At 35.0% G+C, this 25,331-nt stretch overlaps 1 protein-coding gene across 3 annotated transcripts in view; it reads right to left on the reverse strand.

Annotated features, from left to right (window-relative positions):
- Positions 1 to 25,331, reverse strand: part of MAEA (macrophage erythroblast attacher, E3 ubiquitin ligase) — a 142,065-nt gene that overhangs the window by 14,823 nt on the left and 101,911 nt on the right. For all 3 annotated transcript variants that reach the window (XM_051965805.1, XM_051965806.1, XM_051965807.1), the window contains 2 exons: positions 23,102 to 23,178; positions 1,637 to 1,745 (listed from right to left, as the gene is read on the reverse strand). In XM_051965805.1, coding sequence (XP_051821765.1) covers positions 1,637 to 1,745; positions 23,102 to 23,178 — 186 coding nt within the window. The remainder of the gene's footprint in view (positions 1 to 1,636; positions 1,746 to 23,101; positions 23,179 to 25,331) is intronic.

Raw genomic sequence — 25,331 nt, forward strand, 5'->3', positions numbered from 1 at the left:
CATTTAAGGCTCTCAAAATTTGGTCTTAATCTATGTTCTCTTGCTATATTTCATATCATTCCCTTTTATACACTCTATCTTCCAGCCAAGCTGGACAGATCAGATATTCCTTCAACTTGTAAACAGTCTCCAGCGCTGTGTACTCATGTGATCTATCATGACTGCTATGAGCTCCAGGCACAGAATAATTGCTTAATTAAAGCTTGTTCACCAACTCCTCCATTCTGTCTTTAAGAATACTTCTCTTCCTTCTAGGCTAAGTTAAGCTGAAACTTTCTCTTCTGTGAATCTTTTCCTGATTTCCCCCTTGGCCAAAAGTTCTTTCCTTCCTACCACAGCATTTTTGCCTAGATATCTGATTTATCTCTGTCACTTCTTGCTTAAGATTAGTATATTCCTAAAAGAATGTAATCATCTCGAAAGCAGGGATTATACCATTTCAAATCCATGAATTCCCAATGGAACCATCACTGTTCCATGCCTACTGCAAGGGTTTAAGTGTTCTGTTGTGGATCACTAACTCCTTTACAATGTCTTAGCAGACATATGGACTGTTACTAATAGTTGATATTTATATAAAGCTTTAAGGTCTGCAAATTTCTGATTTGATCCTCATAATAATCCACTGAAGAAGTTCAAAATTATTGCTCTCATTTATAATCAAGTAAACAGAATCAGAGAAGTGATTTTTCCTATAATCATAAAATAATATTCAGGATTTTTTGTTTTGTTTCTTGGCATTCTATCCCATAGTCTTCTAAGAAGGCTGTCTAAAAAACATTTATTCAGTGTTTTCCTTATCATACACTCCTTCATATGGTATCAAAGGCACCTACATTCATTCCTTTTTTAATAGGCTCCAAGATCCATGAGATCCCAATGTCATTTATTTTTATGATCCTCACTAAAGTAGAAGACACCATGGCCACCAAGTATAGAATATAGTATAGAATAACTAAGTACTGGGAATGGCACCATAAGAAAAGAAAACAGGCATTGTAGTAGAGTGGATTAAAAGCTGGGATCAAGTCTCATCTCTGACCCAAGCTGGTTATGATATTGGGCAAGCCACTAAATCTCTTGATACACCATGCTACTCTCTAAGACAAGCTGTTGGATGGAGGCTTGTCTGCCCTAGCAGGCTCATTGGAATTAGCTCCATCAAGAAATAAAAAGTGTAGACTGGAAAAAAAAAATAAAGAATCAACTGTTGCAGAGTAAAAAAATGCAGAACCAGAAAAAGACAATGACTATTTAAAAAAGCAGCTAAAAGCAGAGTAAAAGCAGTGATGAGATTACTTATTCCTGAGAACAGAGGATGAAACAGAACTCCCAATAAGTGGTGGTAATTATGGCCAATAAATACTGCCCATCCAGATGAAGGCTCTCTTTTGGTGGATTATTGATTTTTCTTTGTAAATCACAGAATAAGATTGGGAATGGATACTGGGAAGAGACTGTGGTAGAAAGAATAAAAAGCTTTAACAAGACTTTAAAAAATACAATAAAAAGTATGACCAAATATATAGATAGTGGCATTAAATATATGTCAAAAGAAAGTATTTTGTAGTCATTAGATAGTCACAATCCCACTATGTAATAATTTAGTTGATTATCACACAATTATAAAAATTACCTTATAAGGAGAGATATGAGTGTCTGAAGGAAAGGCTAACATTCCCATCACTTGTCGAACCTCATCCAACTGACTTCCTTCAGCTTGACTGAAGTGCTTTCTTGCATGTCTAAAAAACAATGTGGAATATATCAATCTATATTATTCATCTCAATGACTCTGGAATGAAAAATAAAAGCATTTGTATAATCTGTATAAAAATGATTAGAAGAAAGGCTTAGCTACAAACTCCTAGAGATTTAAAAAAACAAATTAACAGTAAAACATGCATACACATACACTAGACGTGAAGGGATAGATTATTTTAATATTAAGAGAATTTGTTACATATCTAAAGCTCCAAGCTCAAAAATAGTAATGTCATATTAAATTTATTTGCTCATTACTTATAACCTCGTACAGTAATACCTATAGAAAAACTGGTAAAAACAATCAAGAAATTAGATATCTATTCTGTTGGATATAACAGTGGACATTTTCATGCAGGTCCGAATGCAAAAGTAGTCATTAAATAAATCCCTCCATTTATTAAGATGAAAACCAAGAATGAAATGAAGCAAGTATATGATACTTCATAAGATATACTAGAGACCACATTTATCATTAGATATCAACTTATTCATTTACATTTTAGTTTTCCAATCATCTTAAAAAAATTTTTTTTATGTTTTGTTTTGTTTTGCTGGGGCAATTGGGGTTAAATGACTTGCCCAGGGTCCCACAACTAGGAAGTTTTATTATGTTTTTATATAAGCACTCTTACAAAACTATAAGACTGTCAGCTGCTAAATAGAAATAAATGAATTCACTTAAATTCAAACACAATCCAAGACTAGCTATTCTTCACTTGTCCAAATATTTTAGACACAGAAAATAGAAAAAGGATGCAATTATTGGTCTATTAAATTTTTATTATTATCATTTTTAAAAACATCATGATAATTTCTACTATTTTTCTTCCTCCTGCGTCTCCTAGAGAGTCATCCTATATATTTTAAAAGTTAAAAAAAAAATGAAAAAGGTGGGAAAAAAATCAGCTTAATTGCTCAATATTTCAACAAAGTCTGAAAATGAGTGCAATGGAACAACATACTTGCAGAAGTTGCATACCTCTGCAAAGGGGTGAGGATCAGTACTTTCTCACATTTCTTCAAATCTTGTTTGTGCTTTGAAATTGTGCAATATTCATTCATTCAGTTGTTCTTTTCATTTACACTGCTTCAGTCACCATGCATACCGTTTCCTTAGCTTGCTTATTTCACTACATATCAGCCTCATAGACATCTTTCCAAACTTCTTTATTCATCCTATTCATCATTTTTTATAGCACAGTAACACATCATTACATTCATGTATTAAAATTAGTTGTCTGCCATTCCCTGATCTACTTTGTTTCTAAATTTCTTTTTAGCATAAAAAAGTGTTCCAAAAATTTTGGTGTATATAAAGACTTTTTTCCAAGTAATGTCATCGTTGAAGTTATATATATGGCTAGTAGTAGAATCTCTGGAGCAAAGTATAGGGACATTTTAGTCATTTTATTTGCATAATACCAACCTACTTTCTAAAATGACTACTGATTGATAGCTTCATCAATAATGCACCAGTAAGCCTCATCTTTCTATAGTTCCCCCAACATTGAATGTTCCTATTTTTGTCCTGTTTGCAAATTTGTAGGATGTTAGGTAAAACCTCAGGGTTCTTTAGATTTGCATTTTTCATAGAGTTTTTAATAGTTTGCAATTCTTCTTTTGACTGTTGAGTCATATCCTTTGAATGATCTACCTTAGAAGCTCTACAATTATGTCATTGGAATGCAAGGTCTAATTGGTTCCACAAAGTTGCAAAAGTCTTAATTATAGTCCTGGTGGTAGTCTGTGTCTGTTGGGCCTGAGAATCAATCTTTTTATGGACAGGAAGACAACACCAGTATCTGGCTCCTATGTGAGAAATCCTTGGCCAGGGCAACCCATGAAACAAGGAAAAATATGAAATGTTTCTGATCTGAACTACTTCTTCTATTCCTACAGTAGCAAACTGGTAACAAAAAGGACAAAGGCTACTCAGAAGCAGTGTTTTTGGATGTTCTAGAAACATTAATTTAATTGTTGATACTTTAAATATATGATACTTGTTCCAGGATTTAAAAAGTCTATGTAATACTAATGGAAATTTAAATCATATCCATATTGACATTGTTATATGAATTAAAACATTGGTGAAAATTAAGTTGCAGATAGATGGGAAGATAGTTTCAAGTTCTGCTTATAGAGGCATATAAAAGACTTGGTGTAGATGATTCTATTGGACATCCAAAGGCAACAAAAACATTTCATGGGATACTTGGTCATTTTACCTTGTGATGTTCAAACTGGAACAAGGAAAAGTCCACTAATACTGAGTTAGATATACACATCAGCATCAGAGAAAGTGGAAAAATTCTATGAAAGTGCTGGAAAAATTCTTCAAGTTAAATCAGCATACACTTCAAGATAATAAAAAGTATATGACTTTAAATCAGAAAACAAAAAAAGCCAGTTTTCCAGACAAAACAGATGCCTCCCATCCATAATTAATTACTGTCTTCAAGAAGAGAAACATAATTCTTTTCTATAAAAATGGTAAGTAAGCTACAAGAGGGCAAAGGATATGGACTATTTGTTGCAGTTATCTCTTTAAAGAGGACTTAACTCTTCTTAAAGGGTTACTCTGAGGAGGATTTGTTTCTTTTTTATGGAAGTCTGTGGATGTCAAAACAAAATGATTTTTAAAGAAAATATTAAGAAATTACATTGAATGACATCTCCCAAAATGAAAATGAATATGTTGAAAATAGTTGCTTACAGCTGTGAAAGTCCTTTCTAAATTTCTAAATATCTGGCTGTGTACTGTAGGACCAAGGATTTGTTAGAACAAAATAAAATAAAGGAAAAAGATGATATGATATGCAAACAAAACATGATTCAAATTCTAAACTGACATTAGCCACTGATGTTGAAAAATAAGAAAAAGATAAAGGAACATATAACACCATAGGCTATAACCATTTCATATACACATGAGTATGTGCCCACATCCCCCTCAATATGCCCACACATTGAGCCACACACACATATTTAACAAATACAAAGTAACTAGTATAACAAAGGATTCAAAGATCTTACAACCATTTTAGTTAGTAAATACTTAATATCTTGGCTTAGGAGAAGAATATGATAGGGTACCATCAAGTTAGAACATAAACTTATTATAAAAACCTTTAAGCTAGGAGGCAGAAGAAAAATTAACAGTTTGCAATAAAACAATGGGGAACAATGGAAAAAGGAAAGTAAGGTTAAAGATGAAATTGGGAGAAGACAAAAACTGGAAATAATCTGCTGACATTTTATCAACTGTTTTCGTGTCAGTGAAGTCACCAAATTAGGCCTCTAACATTTCAGCTCATGACATGCTGCAAGAAGGAATAAGAAAAGTAAAGAGGACAAAGAAGGAAGAATAGCTGGCTCAAAATAAACACAGAGGAGATGTGTGTTGGAGCTAAACAATTTTGGGAGCCTTTAAAAAAGCAATTCTCAAGAGATACGTTAAAGAAAAAATGTCATTTGAAAAAAAGTCACACAAGTATTTTTCTTTCCCTAAAAGTCTAGATAAGTGCTGACTTCTAGGTCTATTGGCTTACTTCTACAAAATATTTATGACAATATTCTTCTATACATATGTCAAGGATATCCTTGACAAAAAGGATCAGGGCAAACTTTTCTAAGTAACATTCTATGATGGACTATATTCATAAACTCAGGACTGACAAAAAAATACAGAAAATCCAAGAGCCCAGTGTTTGTTGACTATAAAAACCACTTTGGTAAGCTCTCCGCAAACAAAATAATTCTCACATGTTAAAACTACACAAAATTTCTCGACGATTACATGCAGTAATTGAGACCCCTTCATTAATGAACTGATAAATACCATCATGAGATGTGAAACAGGGGAAATGTATACATGAGAGATGATGTCAAATTCCAAAACTTTGGAGAGCCTCCAAAATGAGATTCACAATCACTTAAAGAGTTCAGCTAAGAAATACACAGAGAAAAAAAAATCAAATGAATAACATACATATTATCTAGATTATGGCATATGATTGAATGGACATTTGCTTGATTGTATCTAACAAATATATCTATCTTGGACAGATATGACAGATGGCTGAGAAATAAATAGGAAGAAGGTAGTAGACCGGATTGCATTTGGGATATTGCAATCAATGATGCTGAGTCACTTCCTAAAACAAGTACTTGGTTTTTTCCTTCTTTTTTTTAAACATTAATATACTTTCAGTGATAGGTACAATCATAAAGAATCAAAGTATTGAAGTGTCAACTTAGTGTCGTTAAAAAACTAATGAAGAGAAGAAAGGTGGGCATGACGTAGGGGCAGCATATTTCTAATAATAAATTCCATACAAGAGTGGGATAATGTTGGAATCCTTACAAAGTGTTAACTCATTAGAGTTGATAGAGACAATAATTATCTAATTTAGCATGGTTCAGTATGATTGATCTGATCTTATAAGGAGATGTTTTGAGCCAGAACCTGAAACAAGGTACTAAGTGGAACTGATAGAAGCAATGCTTGTGTTCACATCTTTAGAGAACTCAAATAAGCAAGAAGCTCTTAGGGCCAGAGAGCACTCTGGGAGGAAACCCATAATCCTACTCTCGGAGGTGCAACCAGATTCATTCATCCCACCTGTGGTGGCTGGCCTCCTGCACTTCCCTGACTGAGACCAAGGCTGGATGATCAATTCTGATGGATGTGGCCCTCTTCAACAATGAGATGAACCAAATCAGTTCCAATAGAACAGTAATGAACTGAACCAGCCACAGAGTGAAAGAACTCTGGAAGACTACTGTGAACCAATACATAGAATTCCCAATTCCTCTATTTTTGTCTGCCTGCACTTTTGAATTCCTTCACAGGCTAATTGTATACTTATACGTCAATATATTTGACATGTATTGGTCAACCTGTTATCTGGGGGGGAAGGAGGGGAAAAGCTGAAAAAAAGTCTTGCAATTGTCAATGCTGAAAAATTACCCATGCATATATCTTGTAAATAAAAAGCTATTAAAAAAAAAAACATTCTTGAAAATATGAGGGTAGAATAGAATTCTAAAATACAAACAGGAGACAAGAGAAACAGAGAAACTTATTTAAGAAACTGGAAGGGACTATATAATGTTAAAGGGCTAACATTCTAATAAGAAAAGAAACAAATGTTGCTTTAGAACTTTAATGTCTTCAAAAGATATTGAGAGAGTTAAGAAAAACAGGATATGATGGTGTCATTAGTTCTAATGTATTTTCAAAATTTAAAAGTGCTAGCTAAATGTCAGTTTATTATCATTATTATTATTGCATAATTCTTTTTCTCTCTGGCTTTCATTCCTACTACTTGACTACAACAGCTCTCTTTAATTCATCAAGATGTTTCTTCCTATATCCAGTAATGTGTTTCTTTTCCTACCTGACTGACCACCCTTCTTAATCTCCTGTGAAGGAAATCATGCATATCTCAGTCTCTGAGGTGTCTCCTGGGTCCCTTCTTTTTCTCTCCCTATACTCTCTTGGTGAGTTCATTTACTTTCATGGATTCACCTCTCATTTACATGCAGACAACTTCCAAATCTATATTTCTAATCCAAGTTTGCCAAATTTATATATTAATTTGCCTTCTGCCTGTCATTGCCATGAGATGTCCCATAGTATATCAAATTTAGCATATCCAAAACAGCACCCATTCTCATTCTCCACCCCTTTTGCCCTTTTCCCAAATGCCCCTATTTCTTGCAACGATACCACCTTCCAGCCTCTCACATATGCAACCTTGGAGTTCTTCACTCCTCATTCTCCCTAATCCCACATAACCAAATCAGTAGCTAAACCTTATATTTCTATCTCTCCAACTTCTCTCCTATTTGTCCTTTTTCTTCTTACTTCGGCTCTTCCCACCTCTTACTCAGGCTGGGAAAACAGCTATGTTGTCTTCCTGTAATCAGCTCCTTGATTGTCCTAAAGCACAAGTTTGTCCATCCTAATTCCCTGTACAAGTATCAACAGTGATTTCCTACTGTCTCTAGGACAAAAGACAAACACCTTTACTTGATATTTAAACTCCCTTATGCTCTGGCTCAAATATCTCTTTCCCAGGCTGATTAAATGTATTCTACTTTAGAACCAATTTGCCTCCTTATTGTTTTCCATACACAACAAATAATTTCTTGTCTTCAAGCTCTTACACCCTTACAACTCTCCCGCCTTCACCTGGTTTCCCATGAGCCCATAATTTTCTTTAAAGCACAGTTCAAATTCTATCTCATCCCTCCCCCAAAGTGTTAGTGCAGACTCCTTTCTCTGAAATTACATTGTATTTAATACTTTATACAGATTTTATTTCTACTCATTTGTGAACAGCCCCCAAGAAAATGTAGGCTTCTTTAGGGCAAGGACTACTTTCTTTTTGTCACCATAATTCTTGAACAATGTTTGACGCATCAAATGAGACATTAGTTAATGCTTGCTGAATTGCATTATTATTATTACTATCAAAACAAACCCTATTTAGGATAATATCATCTCATGCCTTGGTTTGAGACATTGCCTATCCCTTATTTCTTCTCTTGCAAGTTTATGCTACAGATAACCAAGAGAATTCTAAATACAGTTTGCACCATCACTTTTTTCAACAATCTTAGTGGTTTGTTAGTGTTGAATATGTCAAGTTCAAATCTAGTAGTTTGGCTTTCGATGACCTCCATAATGAGGAACCTCTTATCTTATTCCTTTCTTTCCTCACTTCCCCTCTATACAGACAACCATTTCCCCTCTGTGCTTCTCCAAAGGCTACAAATATAAAACTTATTTTTTTTTAACCCAGAGGAAGATATAGATCTTTCTTGATTATAAAATTTATATACCAATGTGATCTTTTTACATAACCAGTTCATGTCTCTAACCTCCTTCAAAAAAAAAAAAAAGGTTGAAAAAGTTGTAGTTTATGATTTTAATGGAATATTACTGTGCTATAAGAAATTATAAGTAGGATGATTTCAGAAAAACTAGAAAGGTTTTACATGAACTGATACAAAGTGAAGTGAACAGGATCAGAAGAACATTGTATACAGTAACAGCAATATTGCATAATGAAGAACTGTGAATGACTTTAGCTATTCTTAGCAATACAATATAATGATCCAAGATATTCTCAAAGGACTTAGCATGAAAAATGTTATCTGCCTCCAAAGAAAGAATTGATGATGTCTGAATATACACTAAAGCTAGCTTCCCTTCCTTTCTTTCTGCACAAAATGACTAATATGGAGATGTTTTACATGACTGCACATATAAAATCTGTATCAGATTGCTTACAGGCTCAGGCAGGGATGGATAGAACTTGGAACTTGTCATCTGAAGGTTTGCCACATGAATGAAAGGTGATGAAAGTTTCAACAATAATACTGAAAGACCATCTATATAAAAGAGTTGCAATCTGTGCCACTATAGAGAATATTCAAAGCCAATAAAATTATAGGTCCTTGATGAAGAAGAATAGCTATTATTAAAAAGGGCATCTTAAGCAGAATTAAGGGAACTTATAATTGTTGACTGGGAAAGTTGGCCTTTGTTGGCCCTCATTGGAAGATGCTGTTTTCCAGATATATGAGATATATTCCCCCAGATTTTGAGGGGAAATGTACTAATCTGTAGGGATTTATAATAGGGTGGCTGCAAAAGTCTGCTAGCCTCTTATATGCCTATTCTATGTTACTTTAAAATACCAATCTAAGAAGTATCACTCTGTTCTAAAACCAGTTATCAAGGGCCTGGGAGGCAGGGGAGAAGGAAAAATGAATGTTCCCTTTCTTAATATAGTGGGAAGGCTACTTGGTTGTCTGTACACTAAGACTCTTAATTTGTCTAATTCTCTCGAAGGACTCTTAGGAACAATGAAGGTTCTACTTCTAATATGTGAACATGGTGAGATTTTTTGCTTTTGTTTTTTGACAAGATCAAGTAATCTGGATCCCAACTGGTGTCTATATCCGTTTGTAGATGAGTTTTTAAGAAATGTAACAACTGTCAGTAGGTTAGTGAGATAGGCCTAGCTCTTTCTAAAGCATGCTGAGATCACTAAAATATAGTTAATTATTCCTGAAGATTAAGAAGAAGTGGGGTGGAGAGAGAAATAGTATTAGAAGGCACAAAAAGAATTTATTGGCATTGACTATTTCAGAATATATCAATGAATCTGACAGAAAAAGAAATAAATTGGCTAGAAAAAAACAGTAGAAATTTGGTAAAAAAAAAAAAAAAAATTGAAAAAGCCTTAGACTTGGAAACTAGAAAACCTAAGTTCAAAATCCAAGTCTCATATGCATTACCTACAGGGCCTTGAGCAAGTAATTCCTTATTGCTTATCTCTGAGGCTCAAGTTTCTTTGCCCATAAAATGAGGTAGTTAGGTGCTTATCCAGTAAATCTTATCATCAGACATTTGTTTAAAAATAGATGGGGGTTAGAGAAAGAAGTAAGCTCTGCCAAGTGTGACTCTTTACTTCTTAAACTGCTCCACTTTGATCAATAAATTAATAAGTATCTATTAAATGCCTACAATATATCAAGCACTGTACAAGTATAAAGAATGAAACAATCCCTAATCGGAAGAAAAGGAACATAGCTTTATGAGGGATACAACAAGCATATATAAAATTACATAAATCATAAATAGCAATTTAATAAATACAAATAAATATGTACTTATTAAATCTGATTATGTTTTATTTAAGGTAGGAGGAAGGGCACTGGCTGTTGGGGAAAGCAGGAAAGGCCTTTTTAGCAGATGGTACTGAAGCTGCCATCTTAAGAAGAGAGGGTTTCTATGAAGGAGAGATAAGGGGCAAGTGCATTTTAGGCATGGAAAAATGTGCAAAGGCACTGAGATTGTGAAACAAGTGAGCACTGCTGGAGTATAGAATGTAGAAGAGGAATTAACGTCCACTGAGGTTGGAAAGGTAGGCTGGGACCAGGGGGCAGGTGACGAAGGTGAAGCTTGTGTACATTTGATTTCTACATGTATAAGTTTAGCAAATTAAAAAAAAAAAACCCTTCCATGACATTTTTAATATTTTTTTTCCCTTAAACTACTTTATCACCATCAAGGAAGACATAATACTGTACCTCCAGCAAGGAAAAATAAAAAGAGAGATATATATTAGTGATATTCCTGCCAAGAAAGCCTAAAATACAAAAACAAAACAAAACAAACAAACAAACAAACAAAAAACCTAGTTATTCCACATACATGCAAATGACAGTAACTTGGTAAATTCCAGACTTGTTAGAAATAGGTTAAAAGTTCTTTACAGAGAATACTGGCTATTTGTCCAAGGCAAAATGATGAATATAAATTATTTTGACCATGATGACCTAATCAATGTCCTATCTTTGAGTATTACTAATTATATATCACATCCAGAAAACTATAGGAGATGTATTTATCATTAAAAGTGATGCTGGAGAAAGATAGACAGCTAATCTGAAAAAAAAAAAAAAAGAAAATGTCAACAATGACATAATGTGCAATTCAATTAATCTGGACAAATGTCATTTATGAAATGACTACTTTGTGTAAGGTACTAAAATTGGTTGCTGGGGTACAAAGACAAGATTTAGACTTTTACCTGCAAATAATTTATGATCTATTTGGGGAAAAGGCATAAAAAATGTATACAGAAAAATAGAAAATACTACCAACCATTGGGAGAGGAGGGAACAACTGGACATTAGGAAAGGTTTCACCCAGAATAAGCACCTGAATGGAACATGGAGAAAAGTAAGGATGCAAAGGAGGGATAAAGAGGGAATACATTCTAGGTACAGGGGAACAGTCTGTACAAAGGCAAATAAAGGGGCAAGAGATGGAATGTTGAATTTTAGGAATGGTTAGTAGGTCAATTTGGCTAAGATTCAAAGTGTAAAAAAGATAAATATGAAATCAGCCTGGAAAGGTATGTAGGTGAAAATCCACTTCATGGTGGGGAGGGGAGGGTTTTAAATGCCATAATGAGGAACTTGAAGCAATTTATGAGCTGCTGAGAATTCATAATCAGGGAAGTGACATGTTTGGACCTGGGTTTTAAGAATACTAATTTGGCAGCTGTGTGAAAGATGGATTAGAGAGGGAAGAGTCCAGAAGCAGAGAAATCATCACATAGGAAGATACTGCAGTGGTTCAAATGAGACGATGATGAGGCCTAAATTAGGGGAGGAGCTATAGGAGGAAAGAGAAGAGGAGATTGACAGCACTGACATATTGCTTTAAATCAGGTAAAGTATGCTATATCTATTGTCTCACGGGAGAAGTTGTTGAGATAAAATTGACAACAGGTAAATGACTGAGTGTTGCAGGGGGGAGGGGAAGGGAATGGTAAGAAAGAAAACAGAATTTAAGGAGGATTTCAAAGGTTTGACCCTTGTGCTTCAACTGGCTGAATCCGAGTCACTGATGGTGGGAACCCAGTCAGAGTGCCAATCAGGCAGCTGCTAATGTGGGAGTTCAGTAGAGAAACTAGGATTGCATAGAACTTTTAGAGTCACATGGGTAAAGATAAATGAACCCAGGAGAAGAAAAAATACAAAGAGAGAGAGAGAAAGAGAGATCCCAGAACAGAAAAATAGGGAATGTCATGCTCACTGGGAAGGAGAAGGATGATAATTCAACAAAAAGACTTAATATTTTGCCACGGTTTCCTTTTAAAAGTGAGTGATCAAAGATCTCTGATTTTTGGGATATGTTCACACTTTCCAATGATGTAGATTTTAGTCCCTTTGTAGTCTAAGTTTTCTTTATGAGTTGCTGTGCCCTACACCATTCATTACCCAGGGACCAAAGAACTTAGCCAGGTGAACACTCAAACATAAGATATAGTCTATTGCAGTCTAGACCTGAAGTAAAGACTACATTTGGTAGGAACTTCTAGAGCCTGAGCAATATTGACATAGCCTAAAAGAATGCAAGAGTCCTCTCCAGAGCACAAGGAAGACAATGAAAGAGGAGCTGACTAGATAGGAATGAATTAGAATGGAAAGGGGGACATCAATTTCACTGAGTTTTCACATTTTTTTTGGTCTGTATCCCAACTTTAACATTAAACACATAATTTCTGTAAATTCTTAAAGCTTGTACTTTCAAAGCTGCCCTTGGAAAGTACTGAAGAGCCACTCAATAAGCAAATATCATGCTTTTAAAAGCGTCAGAAATTTAAACATTGTTATTAAATAAGATATATTTTTAAAGCTCACATCAATTGTAGCCTAAAAGCAACATGTCACTTTGGAGGTTCTCAGTAGGCAGCAAGCAAAGCTTTCAAACTTATTTAAACACCAGCTGCGTTTCCACAAAATGTCAGCTCTCCCAGTTCCACTCATACAGGAAAACTACTTGGTAAACAGCCTCTTTTTCTGCTTCCTAATGGATGTCTGACCTATTTACTGCACCATGGACACAATTCTGAAAGAATCCTGCTGCAGGCACTTAATACAAGCAAGCTAATAAAAACAAGAGGAGATCTGGACTGGCTAATAGCACTGAGAAATTTATACACCTGGTCAAAAAAACCAAACAACACTTCTTCCTCTTCTCTCTCAAAACTTGATTAACCACAAAGTAATTTTTTAAGCATTGTATGGTCATGAAAACATTTAAAAAACATATAAAATGATAATATGCTATTTAATTATTATATGAATCATTACATTTCTGAAACATTATTTCTTTTAGAACAGTAAGACTAGTGCAGAAATACTGAATATATCCTGTACTATAGAATCAGTGGATTATTTCTGTCAAAAATTCAGTTAGGCAAAAAAGGGGGGTAGTTTTCAATTTGTGGAAGTAAATTAACTAAGTGAAGTACCAATACTGTTAGCACTTGAAGAAACAGAAAGTTTTAAATTTTTAGATACTTATGTGCAAACCCCCAATCAACCACTCAATTAGTTTGGAGACCTTAGAAAAGTACAAAATGGTTGATGGTATCGCCAAATTGAACATTCTATTTCAAATCTCCCTTTTTTTATTCAGCCCCAGAATGATCACAAGCAAATATGATATGTCCCACCTTTCTCCTTTCTTCCTGAAATGATACTGTTCAAATAATTCTTTGCTTTTGTAGCTGGACCCATATTAATACTTTGTTTATATCTTTTTAGTTAATATCTTCTTAACAATGCCTACTAATTCAAATAAGGAATTCTGTTCTAATCTGAAACATTTTTATGTTCCTCACTCTCCCATTTATTCACTAGCTTCTCTGCTTTGAAAAATTCATGGAATGTCAGAGCTGGAAGGGTCCCTAAAGCTTGTGATGAGGAAATTAAGGAACTGAGATGTGAAGTTACTTATTAGCTATACTTATAGAGAGGAAACAGGGACTGTCCTCTTTGCTTTTGCTCCAATACTAGGTGGAATCTTCTGATGCTGCTTCAATAAATATTATAAAATCACTTCCCTTTTCATACTATCTCTAATTTTATTTGAGCAACTATTATCACAATCAATTTGTGAATATTACTCAATTTGGGGAAAAATCTATTCTTTTCAAAATTCTGGTACCCATTTCACCTGGGAAACATTACCTGAAAACTGACATACAGGCAAAGAAAACTACAATGCATACAATGGGGGGGGGGAGGGAAGGGGGGAGAAGAGGGTCCTGCCTTTCACTGGCGATACAGACCAGTATAAATTATCATTTCAAGAGACAACTTAAAGAGATGATGGAGGGAGATGAAGAAAAGCAAAACAGAAAGCTTGAGAATGGGAGCCCTTCTTCCTTCCTGTCTTCAGAAAAAGCCTTTTTGGCTAATGACATCTTCCTCTAGCCCATTGACTGTAAGCAGCATTCCATGAGGCAGGGCCAACTTTAGTACTGCTCAAATTAGGCTCTTGATGAGAAACTGGCACTTGGACAACAGCTCTACTTTTCTCTCCTTTTTGGCCCTTCTCACGCTCCCACTAGTTCATTCATTACTGGCTTCAAGTTCAATCAGGATACTTTAAAACTAGATTTCTTATTTGTTGTGGGGAAGAGGGAGGAACTAGACTTTGGATCTGTCATATTTGTTATCAACAGCGATATGGAAGTAAGTCCATAGGCAGTCAGATTTCACTTTGTACAGTCACAGAATGATTCATGGACATGTCCCCCTAGGATCTTAGCTAAACTTTCTCTGCCATTTCATCTGTTAATCTTAACTGTTATACTTAAGGCCATGCAATGTGGAGAAAGGAATTTTGAATTTGGAAGCTAAAAACCTGGGTTCAAATCTTATCCTCGTTACTTAAATTTGGATTTTTTTAAAGGAAGATCAATTTGAATTTCATGCTTTATTATGTGTGTACATGTACCATTGTGTATAGAGATATGAAACTCACAATTACTAGCTATTTTTGTTCAACAACATAAAGTATAACAACTACACGCTCTTTGATGTTAAATAGAACTTATTTTTAATAAAACTCTCCTTTGAACATAAAATTTTTTAAACTTAAAGGCAGAAACTTTTCAATTGTATAACATGCACATATATGACAAACATAAATACAATCACATACACTATATATTTGTATATTCACAGGCACTTACTACTTCCATAGCTATTTTGCTCACTGCTAGGGACATACTTTATTTAGTCCCTGATTCCCCTTTTCTACATTACTTAAAAACCTACCCTCTACCATTACTTTTTTTTTTTCCATCTTACATTCCTCTTTCCTAAGCATGGCTTCATACTGTCTAGGAAAATAGTGAAAGAGAATATACTTCAGAAGCCAAAAAGAACAATGCATTAGAAGGCAATGAATCTACATGGTAAAAGAGCTGTCCTCAAAAGCTGTTTACAGCATATTCCAGAGGAGGAAGAACTAAACAGTTAAAAATGAAAAGACTTTTTTCATAATATTTGAGAAGCATAGAACATTTTTAAAGGTGTCACAACTTTTCCCACTCCAAATTCAAGCTAAGATCCTAGCAAAAATGACTTTAATATTAAAGGTAAAGGAATTATGGATCACATAAGTGTGGTATCTGATATGCCGATGCAAAGTACTACTGAAAGAATACATGTTCAGTGAGCTGAAAATTGTGTAACCGTGCTCTTGTCAGAGAAGGAATGCAGAGATGCCATTCTCATCTTTAAGTCCCTTTAAGACCTTTCAGTCCCAAGATCTTGGAAGCTTCCAAAGACATCTCAACTAGAATTCTGCTCAAAGGGCAGTAGTTTAAAAAAAAAAAAAAAAGTAGTTCCTTTAATAGGATTCTTCATTATGGTTTCGAACCTTCTACTTCACTAAATTTTTCTGATTTCCCACTTCAAGGCATCTGTTTCTAGATGACTAGTCCTGGTTGATCTGTATTCTCCCTCTCCCCCCCATCTCCCTTACTCCATTCCAGCTTTTGCTCTAGTCATTCACAGCCACTCTTATGTTAATTGAACTAAAGTTCTTATTCAGACTAGTTAATGATGTGTTGTGCTATTTACTGGCCAAGAATTCTCTCTCCTTTAAATAAAGAGTGAATACTTTTACATAAGTAGTTTTCAACTATGTGAAAGCCTTCACACTCTTCAGCACAGTACTTTTCATCTGCTCTCTTCTTTTGTTGACCTTCCAGCATTTAGCACAGTGTTTGGCACATAGTAGGTGATTAATGAGTGTTTATTGGTTAACAGTTCTGTTGGGGTTTGCTTCCTTCTCTAGCTCCACTGAAAGTTCAGCTCAGGTCATGCCATCTTTAAGAGGTCTTTCCTGTTCCCTTTCCTTATCAATGATTTTTTTTCCCTTAAGTGTCATCTAGTCAGTTTCTGTACGGGAGCCTGATTTAGTAGAAATGAAGGAATACCAATGTTAAATTAAAGATCTTACAATAATCCAGTCTCTTCATTTTTCAGAGGATGAAATTAAGGCCCAAAGAGTAGAAACAACAAACCCAAGATCACAGACAAAAACAGCTAGAACTTCTCTGCCTCCACGTCTACTGGTTTGTGCAGCTAATGCCTGAAATATTATTATTGCCTTTGGGTGCAAAGAGATCTCTCATTCTCAAAAGTAAAATTGCTGAAAGCCAAAGATTTTCCCCCTAAAAAGCACCCTTTAACATATAACTAGAATAAGTAAGGTCATGAATATCAACAATTAAGGAAATGAATTGAAGAGAAATGGAAAAATGATAATACATTCATTGTGCATTATATCCTTGTTATGAGCTAATATTTAACTATTAAAGGAGGGAAGGGCTTAATACTGTAAGGAGGGAGTGGATGAACAAATTATTTATGGACATCATACTTAATATTATGTAATCAGAATTTCAATGGGTACTAACTGCCCTTTAAATTGGTTTTAATACATCATAACACAAACTGCTACTTATCTGCCTACTAATTAGCCAAGGTCCCCACCAGTGATGACTAAGTTTTTTAGATTTCCTTTAACTTCCACAGAAAAGAAAAAAAAAATCTTAAGTAGAAAAAAAAAATGTATAAAGCATTATGCTCCCATCCCTTTTCCTCAGTAGTCTTTGGACAGTTTTGATTAGCATCCCCCTCTGTGCTAATCTTAAAACAAAGCTTGTCCACTGCTTATAATGACCCTGAGAGATGCTATTTCCTTTTCAAACCCCTTAAAATTCATCTAACAGGTGGCCAAATCTTTACATTTCACAATGTGGAGATAAAGTATCTAATACAAAACTTTACCTAGAGGGAATGCTTTCTTTGCACCTCTTTAATGTGTTCATTAAAATAAACAAAAAAAATCCAACACTTATTTTCAGCTCCAAATTCTCTTTCTCTATCCACTCCTTTTTCACTATCTTCAACCTAGTCATGTAACATTGTGTGGTTTTATTTTCCCTATTTGTGACTTCCTTGGAGGATGCTCTGCAGAATGTGCAAATGGAAGATCTCTTATCACTGATGAGAGTCTCTAGGAGGTATTCAACATGACGCTATATAATGATGGCATCAATATTTGCTGAAAATAATGACAACAAAACTGACATGTAAATACACACATACACGATTTGATTGAAACAAAAAGCATCCATGATGGGACTCCAAAAGCATCTGTATAGACTGAGATCATCCTGCACCTGGCACAATGCAAGGCCCAAGAAGGGACCCACTAAAGGTTTGAGGCCAGAAGTCTTTGCTGGCTTGGCAAAGAAGAAGAGTATAGTATTTTTGAATCTGAGCAGTCACGAATGTTAACCTTTTCCCTTCCACTAAGTCAGGTATCACTAAAATGTAGCTAAAATGACAGTAAAGGCAAAATCATTTTTGAGATGGGGGTTACAGAAAAGACTTCTTGAAGATGGCAAGTCCTGTGCTGAACTTCTAGTGGGGTTAGAAGTACTAAGAGGAGGTGGTGAAGAGGTACAATGACAAACCAAATGGAGATCTCTGCCTGACTATGAATATTAATTCCATGGCACTGAACTAGCAGCAAAAAAGGAAGAAATGTGTAAAGTGGGGCTTTCTCAAGGGCCATTATTCTACAAAAATGGTTTAACAATGTCTCTAAAGTTTTATGCCTCAAACTTGGGTTGTTAAATTATATGGGGCATAGGGACTCTTTAGGCCAAGTATGAAAGAGTTAAACAATGAATTTAAATGGTAAGTGATATAACATCAAAAGGCCTTTGAATTCTACTGTTGAAATTGTTTTTGCAAATCTTTTCCATTTTTCTTTTGTTTCTAGTCCTCCTTCCACTTTCCAGACATTTCTAAATCTCTATCCCAGTCATCCTTTTCAAGTACCTCCTACCAGAACTACCTGGATTCTATATTTTAGTCTCTGGGGCTGAGAGATGAGCATCTGCTTTACATCTTCCATGAAGTTACACCTGCATTAACTTTCTTGGCATATTTAAATCATACCCCTCCCCCATTTTTTTGTTCCCTATTATATGATGACTTCTGGTACAATAACCTTCTTGAAGTCACGAACTATCTTGCTTGCTCGTATGTATGTGTTTCCTTAGAGCTTAGACCACTACCTGTTACACAGTAAAAGCTAAAGATGAGTCATTATCATTTTCATTCCTAAATGTCCTTGGGATAACTATTTAGGTTGGATATCTTGCCAAGCTTTCTTTTTTACCCCTTCCAGTGCTCTTCTCTGTTTTATGATATGATACTGTTCATAATCATCCATTATCCTTTGTAAGATTTTACAGATAATATTCTAAGTTGGATGTGTGTTTGGCAATCATCTCTTTCCATATGGTAAGTTTCTAGGCTTTTTTGATTTCCTCGTATCAATAATTAAATATTAATTTAACTTCTTTTACGCTAGTCCTCTATTTGACAGATGGGCACATAACTTTCTTATTATGTAGGAAGTGAAGTGGATAGAGTGCTAGTCCTGGAGTTAGGAGGACCTGAGTTAGAATTCGGCCCCAGATGATTACTAGCTATATGATTTTGGGCAAGTCACTTAACCCTATTTAACTCAGTTCTTCATTTGTAAAATAGCTGGAGAAGGAAATGGCAAACTATAGCCGTATCTTTGTTAAGAAAACCCCAGAGCGGGTCATGGAGTGTCAGACATGATTGAAAACAAATCTCAGCCTAAAAAGGTTATTAGATTCATTGATAAATGGTCAAAGGATATGAATAATTTTCAAATGAAGAAATTGAAACTATTTGTAGTCACATGAAAAGTTGCTCCAAATCACTATTGATCAGAGAAATGCAAACTAAAACAAATATGAGATACCACTACACACCTGTCAGATTGGCTAAGATGACAGAAAACGATAATGACCAATGCTGGAGGGGATGTGGGAAAACTGGGACACTGATAAATTGTTGGTGGAATTGTAAACAGATCCAACCATTCTGGAGAGCAATATGGCAAAACTATACTCAAAAAGTTATCAAACTGTGCATATTCTTTGACCCAGCAGTGTTTCTACTGGAATTATATCCCAAAGAGATCTTAAAGGCGGGAAAGAAACTCACATGTGCAAAAATGTTTGTGGCAGCCCTCTTCGTAGGGGTAAGAAACTGGAAACGGAGTGGATGCCCATAAATTGGAGAATGGATGAATAAATTGTGGTACATGAATGTTATGGAATATTTTTGTTGTATAAGAAATGACCAGCAGGATGATTCCAGAGAGGCCTGGAGAGAGTTACATGAAATGATGCTGAGTGAAATGAGCAGAACCAGAAGACAAGATAATCAATTCTGATGGACGTAGCTCTCTTCAACAATGAGATGATTCAAACCAGTTCCACTTGTTCAGTGATAAAGAGAGCCATCTACACCCAGAGAGAGGACTGTGGGAACTGAGTGTGGAACACAACATAGCATTCTGACTCTCTCTGTTGTTATTTGCTTGCATCTTGTTATCTTTTTCTTCCTTCTTGATCTGATTTTTCTTGTGTAGCAAGATAACTGTAGAAATATATTGGATTTAACATGTATTTTCCCATGTATTGGACTACTTGCCAGCTAGAGGAGGAGGTGGGTGGAAAGAGGGGAAAATCTGGAACAAAACGTTTTGCAAGGGTCAATGCTGAAAAAAATTACCCAAGCTAATTTTAAAAAATCCCGAGGAAAAAAAGTACTGGCTTCTTTGAATAGACACCCCAAATTAGCAAAAAATTGGGGAAACATAATCTATCTCTTTAAAGAAACCTCTAAAGATTTATAGGAAGCCATTAATTCTTAGTGAACCTGAATTTTCTTTTTTGTAAAACAAGGATAAAAAATCTCTGTATTTCTGTTGGGGTTACTGTGAGGAAAGTACATTATAGATCTTAAAGCATTATCAAAATGGAAAAATCTTATGATGGCTCTGATCAGTGAAATGATTTAGGATTAGACATGAAAATGAACTTTTCCCAATATTTTGCATCTTTAATCTCAGTCTTTAATTAGAGCTAAAGGTCAGCAAGGCCAAAGAGCAGCCAAAGTGCTATGTAATCTTGGGTCACATTGATAAAGGTACAGTCCAGAAGAAGAGGGTATTGGACTCATTAACTTCTTCTTCACTAACACAAAGCCTGGAGTTCGAGGCTCTGTTCCCGACATTGCTTTTGGGATAGGATGTATCCCGAGAAAGGCAACTGGGTTGCTAAGAGAACCATACTATATGTATATATGAAGAACCAGAGATTTTCAGACTTGGGGAGAGTCAGGAGGACACAATTAGAAAGAATTATAAGAAAAATTTTAAGAATAGCGACATTGAAGAGCAATTAGTTAAACTTATTCTGATTAGCCTGAGAGGGCAGAACTAGGCACACAATAGACAGTTGTTTGTTGAGTGACATTTTCAGCTCCATTTTAGGAAAACAAGCTAATGATTGGTTATAAAAGTGGAATGAAATATTTTGGGAATTACAAAGTTCCATATTATTGGAGGCCTTTAAAAAACCTAGATGATAATTTATTGGGGAGGTTACATAAAGGATTCCTTGTTCAGGTTTGGGTTAGATCAAATATCTGCTGAAATTACTTCCAACTCTGAGACACAATGAATTCATTTTCATACAATTCTAAGAAAGCAAACATGTAAATTTTATTATTCTTTTGTTTCACAGCTATACCTAAGTCAACATGGAAAAAGATGGCAATTACACAGCTTAGCAATCTTTACCCTGGAGTCATTGGGCTCTTCTGCCATGGGACTGAGCATACAGTTGAATAGGGTTCACATTCTCTAATATAATGGTCTTCCAATTTCTTTGATCACACATCCAATCAGAAAAAAATTTTGAGCACATATAGCTAATATATATGTATGCAAATATACATATATGTATAAGTATGTGTTACTATCTTAACAGGTACATTTTCAAATATACAGACTTAAAAAAAAATGAGATAAAGGTGAAGCAAAGAAAAAGATAATTTGTGGAAAAGTACAAAAAACCCTGGGCTAGACTTGCCCTATTGCTTTGGAGGATTTATGGGCTGGAGAATTACTGCACCTGCCTATATAGTAGGTATATAAGTCTTGGCTAACTAATTGATTGCTACTGCAACAATGGGGGTGAGGGGAGAGAAGACAGGAGTGCTGACTTGAAAAGCTGGGCTCAGAATAGTAGAGTATGGCTGCCAACCCATCTGAGAAGAAATGAAGGGCATAGGTCGGACAGCACAGAGCAGAGGCAAGAAGAAAACAGCAAAGGTAGATGGTGGCTGCAAGGAACTGAACGGCTGCCCTACTCTCTTCTCAGTCCTAATGTTTTCTTTTGTGTATTTTATTAGATCATTATTGACATCCTTCTCCCCTACCCCAAGATATATACACCCACTTTTGGAGACAGCTCCTTTAAGGTTCCAAATGCCTCTAATTTTCCTGGTTTTTTATGGTTCTTGACAACTGCTATCTGTTTTCTGTACCACTGTGGCACCAGGGAAAAAGTCCTCGCTACACCAATGTGCCATTACTGATAATTACAGAGCTTACTGATAAAAAGACGGATATATAACTAAGAGTCTTCTGTACAATGTGTGTATCAACTTTTTATATAACTTCTTATGATGGCACTGACATTGATCACATGTTACCCCCAAACTAAAGTTGAGATAAACATTATTAAACATTTATAAAGCACTAACTTCATATTAGGAAGGTGATGAAATAACACTCCCAAATACAAGTCAGTAAACTACTTTTTCCAATACACAAAATGACATAGTATATAAGATGAGTTAATTTGCTTCTATGGTTGAGTTTGCTATAAAATAATGCACAATGGTAGCATGCCTCAAAAAAATAACTTATCGTGTCAGTTTTGTATACAGTTTATAGTTAACATGTTGGACATTAAGACTGCATACAGAATTTGCAAGGCTCCAACATTCACCTGAAAGATAGCACCGTGAACCTATTCTATTTAAAAACAATTAGCCATTCCTTATCTTTTTTTCTTCTATATGTGTAATTATTACTGTTGCTCTTAAAATACTAGCCACATTAAAACTTGCCTCATCACTGGATAGTAACCTTCTAAATCTGAAGAACTGCATCACGTACTTTCTACTTTCATAGAACTCAAGATGCTTTCATGAAACTTTGGTGGGTAAGGGGAAAATAAGAGAAGAGACATTAAGGAAAGCAAACTTCCTTAGCTCTTCCATAACCCTTAATATCAAAAGGACTTAAGTGAAGAAAGCAGGGAAGGGCAACAGTGTCTATCAATGCAATTATCCATTTATGCCACTACTGGTAAGTGTCTTACACAAGGGCTAAAAATTGTTAGAAACTTTATTGCAGTAAATGAGCCAGGAAGAAATATTTTTTTTTTACAAGTCCTGGCAATAACAATATTTAAGGATCACACTCTTATTAAGAAAGATTCTTTTAAGTATCTTAATTCCATACCTCACAGCATCCAGTCTCTTATTCTGTCGAATGAGTTCAATGAACTCCTGAATCCTGAGGCTGAACTCCAGACAACTCTGAGATTAAAGATAAGACAAGAACTTACATACTGCATATCATGTGTTTTGTCGACAGCCAAACCCCAAATCCATATAAAAGAACACATATATACATCTCCAAAAGACATTCACACTGTCAGCTAAATCTTCTGTGTATTTGGAGGAAAGGAAGTCCACTTTTTTTTACCTGAGAACATGAGTTCTTAGAATTCTGGCCAGAGATTAAAACAAAAATGTCTACTTACTTTTCCTATAGGGTAAGGAATATAGCCTAATGCTTATCAACTCCATGGAAAAACGAATGGTCCCCCCTCTTTTCCTTATAGCATTAAGAAAGCAGGCCAAGGAGGGTGTGGGTGAGGAGTGTGTGCAAGGACAGCACTGGGCTATAAAATATTCCATCTGCAGTAGAAAGGCAACTTATTAATGAGGCTATTAAAGCAAAGGAGCAGGACTCCTTGATGTCTTGGAAAGAGAATTGGAAGGAATATCTCAGACTCTGATTGCTCAACTGTGCTTAGGATGTTTACATGGTATTGTTATAATTAATAGGACTAGGAAGTCAAAACAGTGTTTGAATCTGGAGATTTGGGTTACTTAATAAGGAATTTTCCCCCCTCAACTCCAGAAAAACAGCAGGAAAATTCTCTTCCAACTCCTACAAAAAATAAATTCTGGGAAGCAAACCAAAAATAAGGATTTAATAGACACCCACCCAGCCTTCCATGAGAAACCCCCACATCTTTTCAGCTTTTAAGGGATTCCCTTTGCTACTTAATGATATAAAAACAGGTATTTCTTCAAAGAAATCCATCATAAAATGTATGAAATATAACCATCTGAAAACAAATGCCTACAGCAGCAATTTTATATTATGATCCATTATTTTAAAAAATTTTAAGAAAATGAAAATAATTCTTGAACGTCTTCACCACTCATTTGAATATTTTTCTTCCTTCACTTCTCAAATGGAATCATATTCATCCTTTCTTTATCTGCAAGCTACTTTTAAAGTACCATAGATGACATTAATAGAAATTTCCAAGAACTTGTGCATTTAAAAAAAAAGCAATAAAAAGAAAGTAAAAACCCTTAACTGCTTGATAAATCAAGCAACTTAAGTATCCCATAGGAGGAATCAAGGATTATGGACCTGGGATTTTAAAATACACTGATAGGTAGTATTCAATGAAGTCAGGGTAATCTGTCCTTCAACTAATTTGAGTTGGAGTTCAAATGTGTTCAAATCACAACAAAAGAATGTAAAGCAGAATTTTTTTCTCAAGCCACGTGATTTCTCTAAAGGACTCGGATGATTAAATTCAAGATTCTTTAAAAAGTGAGATTATCTGATAATTAAAAATAAAATCTGAATTTGCTGTTTAATATTTTAAAATTTATTAATAGTGTACTATTTGTAAGCATGCCAATCTTGCTCTTTCAAAAAACAGCTTATCAATTCTATATTACAGCTTCAAAAGCCAATGTAAATGGGAAATTTGTCTTTAGATATTACTAGAATTAAAAGAGCCATAGGTGCTGACTTATGTTCAATATCTTACTATGTCCCTAATGTCCCTAATATCATTAGAACCCTTAATGTTTGGGGAGGGGAGAGGGAAAGGAGTAGGAAAGGAAAAGGAAAATCCTTTATTTTGTGTGTTTAAGTTAAATAAGGTTGATATTTCAGCATTATTTATAAACTAAATGAATAAAGTTTATATAAAATAGGATACTTAATTACTGAATGATTTAGGATAGGGGTCTCCAATAGCTTCACTTGAAACCTCTAGTTTCAATCTAAGGTAATTGGATCCGTTAACTTCTCTTTTGCCATTAGTCCACTTTTTAGGCTTCAAACCACAAAATGATAAGGAAGCCTAGGTGAATGTGAAATATTCTATATCTGAAGGGTCTTGTTCTGGCCTAGCTACTACAGGCTAAATCAAGTCTGATCATATCTCGGATATGCTTTTGTATACTGTGACCTACAGAATGGCTTACTTCTCTGCAGTCTAAAGATTTTACAACTTCAAGACACCCAAGGCATTCTATGCTCTGTAGGGATATTCAGACTAACTGGTCTATTTGGTTGCTTTTCCATTGACGCTTTTTGTGCCTGTTTCCTGACTTTTCCCAGATCCTACTAGTTTCAACTTCATCTCCAAAGG

This window comes from Antechinus flavipes, chromosome 6 (assembly GCF_016432865.1).
Source record: "Antechinus flavipes isolate AdamAnt ecotype Samford, QLD, Australia chromosome 6, AdamAnt_v2, whole genome shotgun sequence".
NCBI lineage: Eukaryota > Metazoa > Chordata > Mammalia > Dasyuromorphia > Dasyuridae > Antechinus > Antechinus flavipes.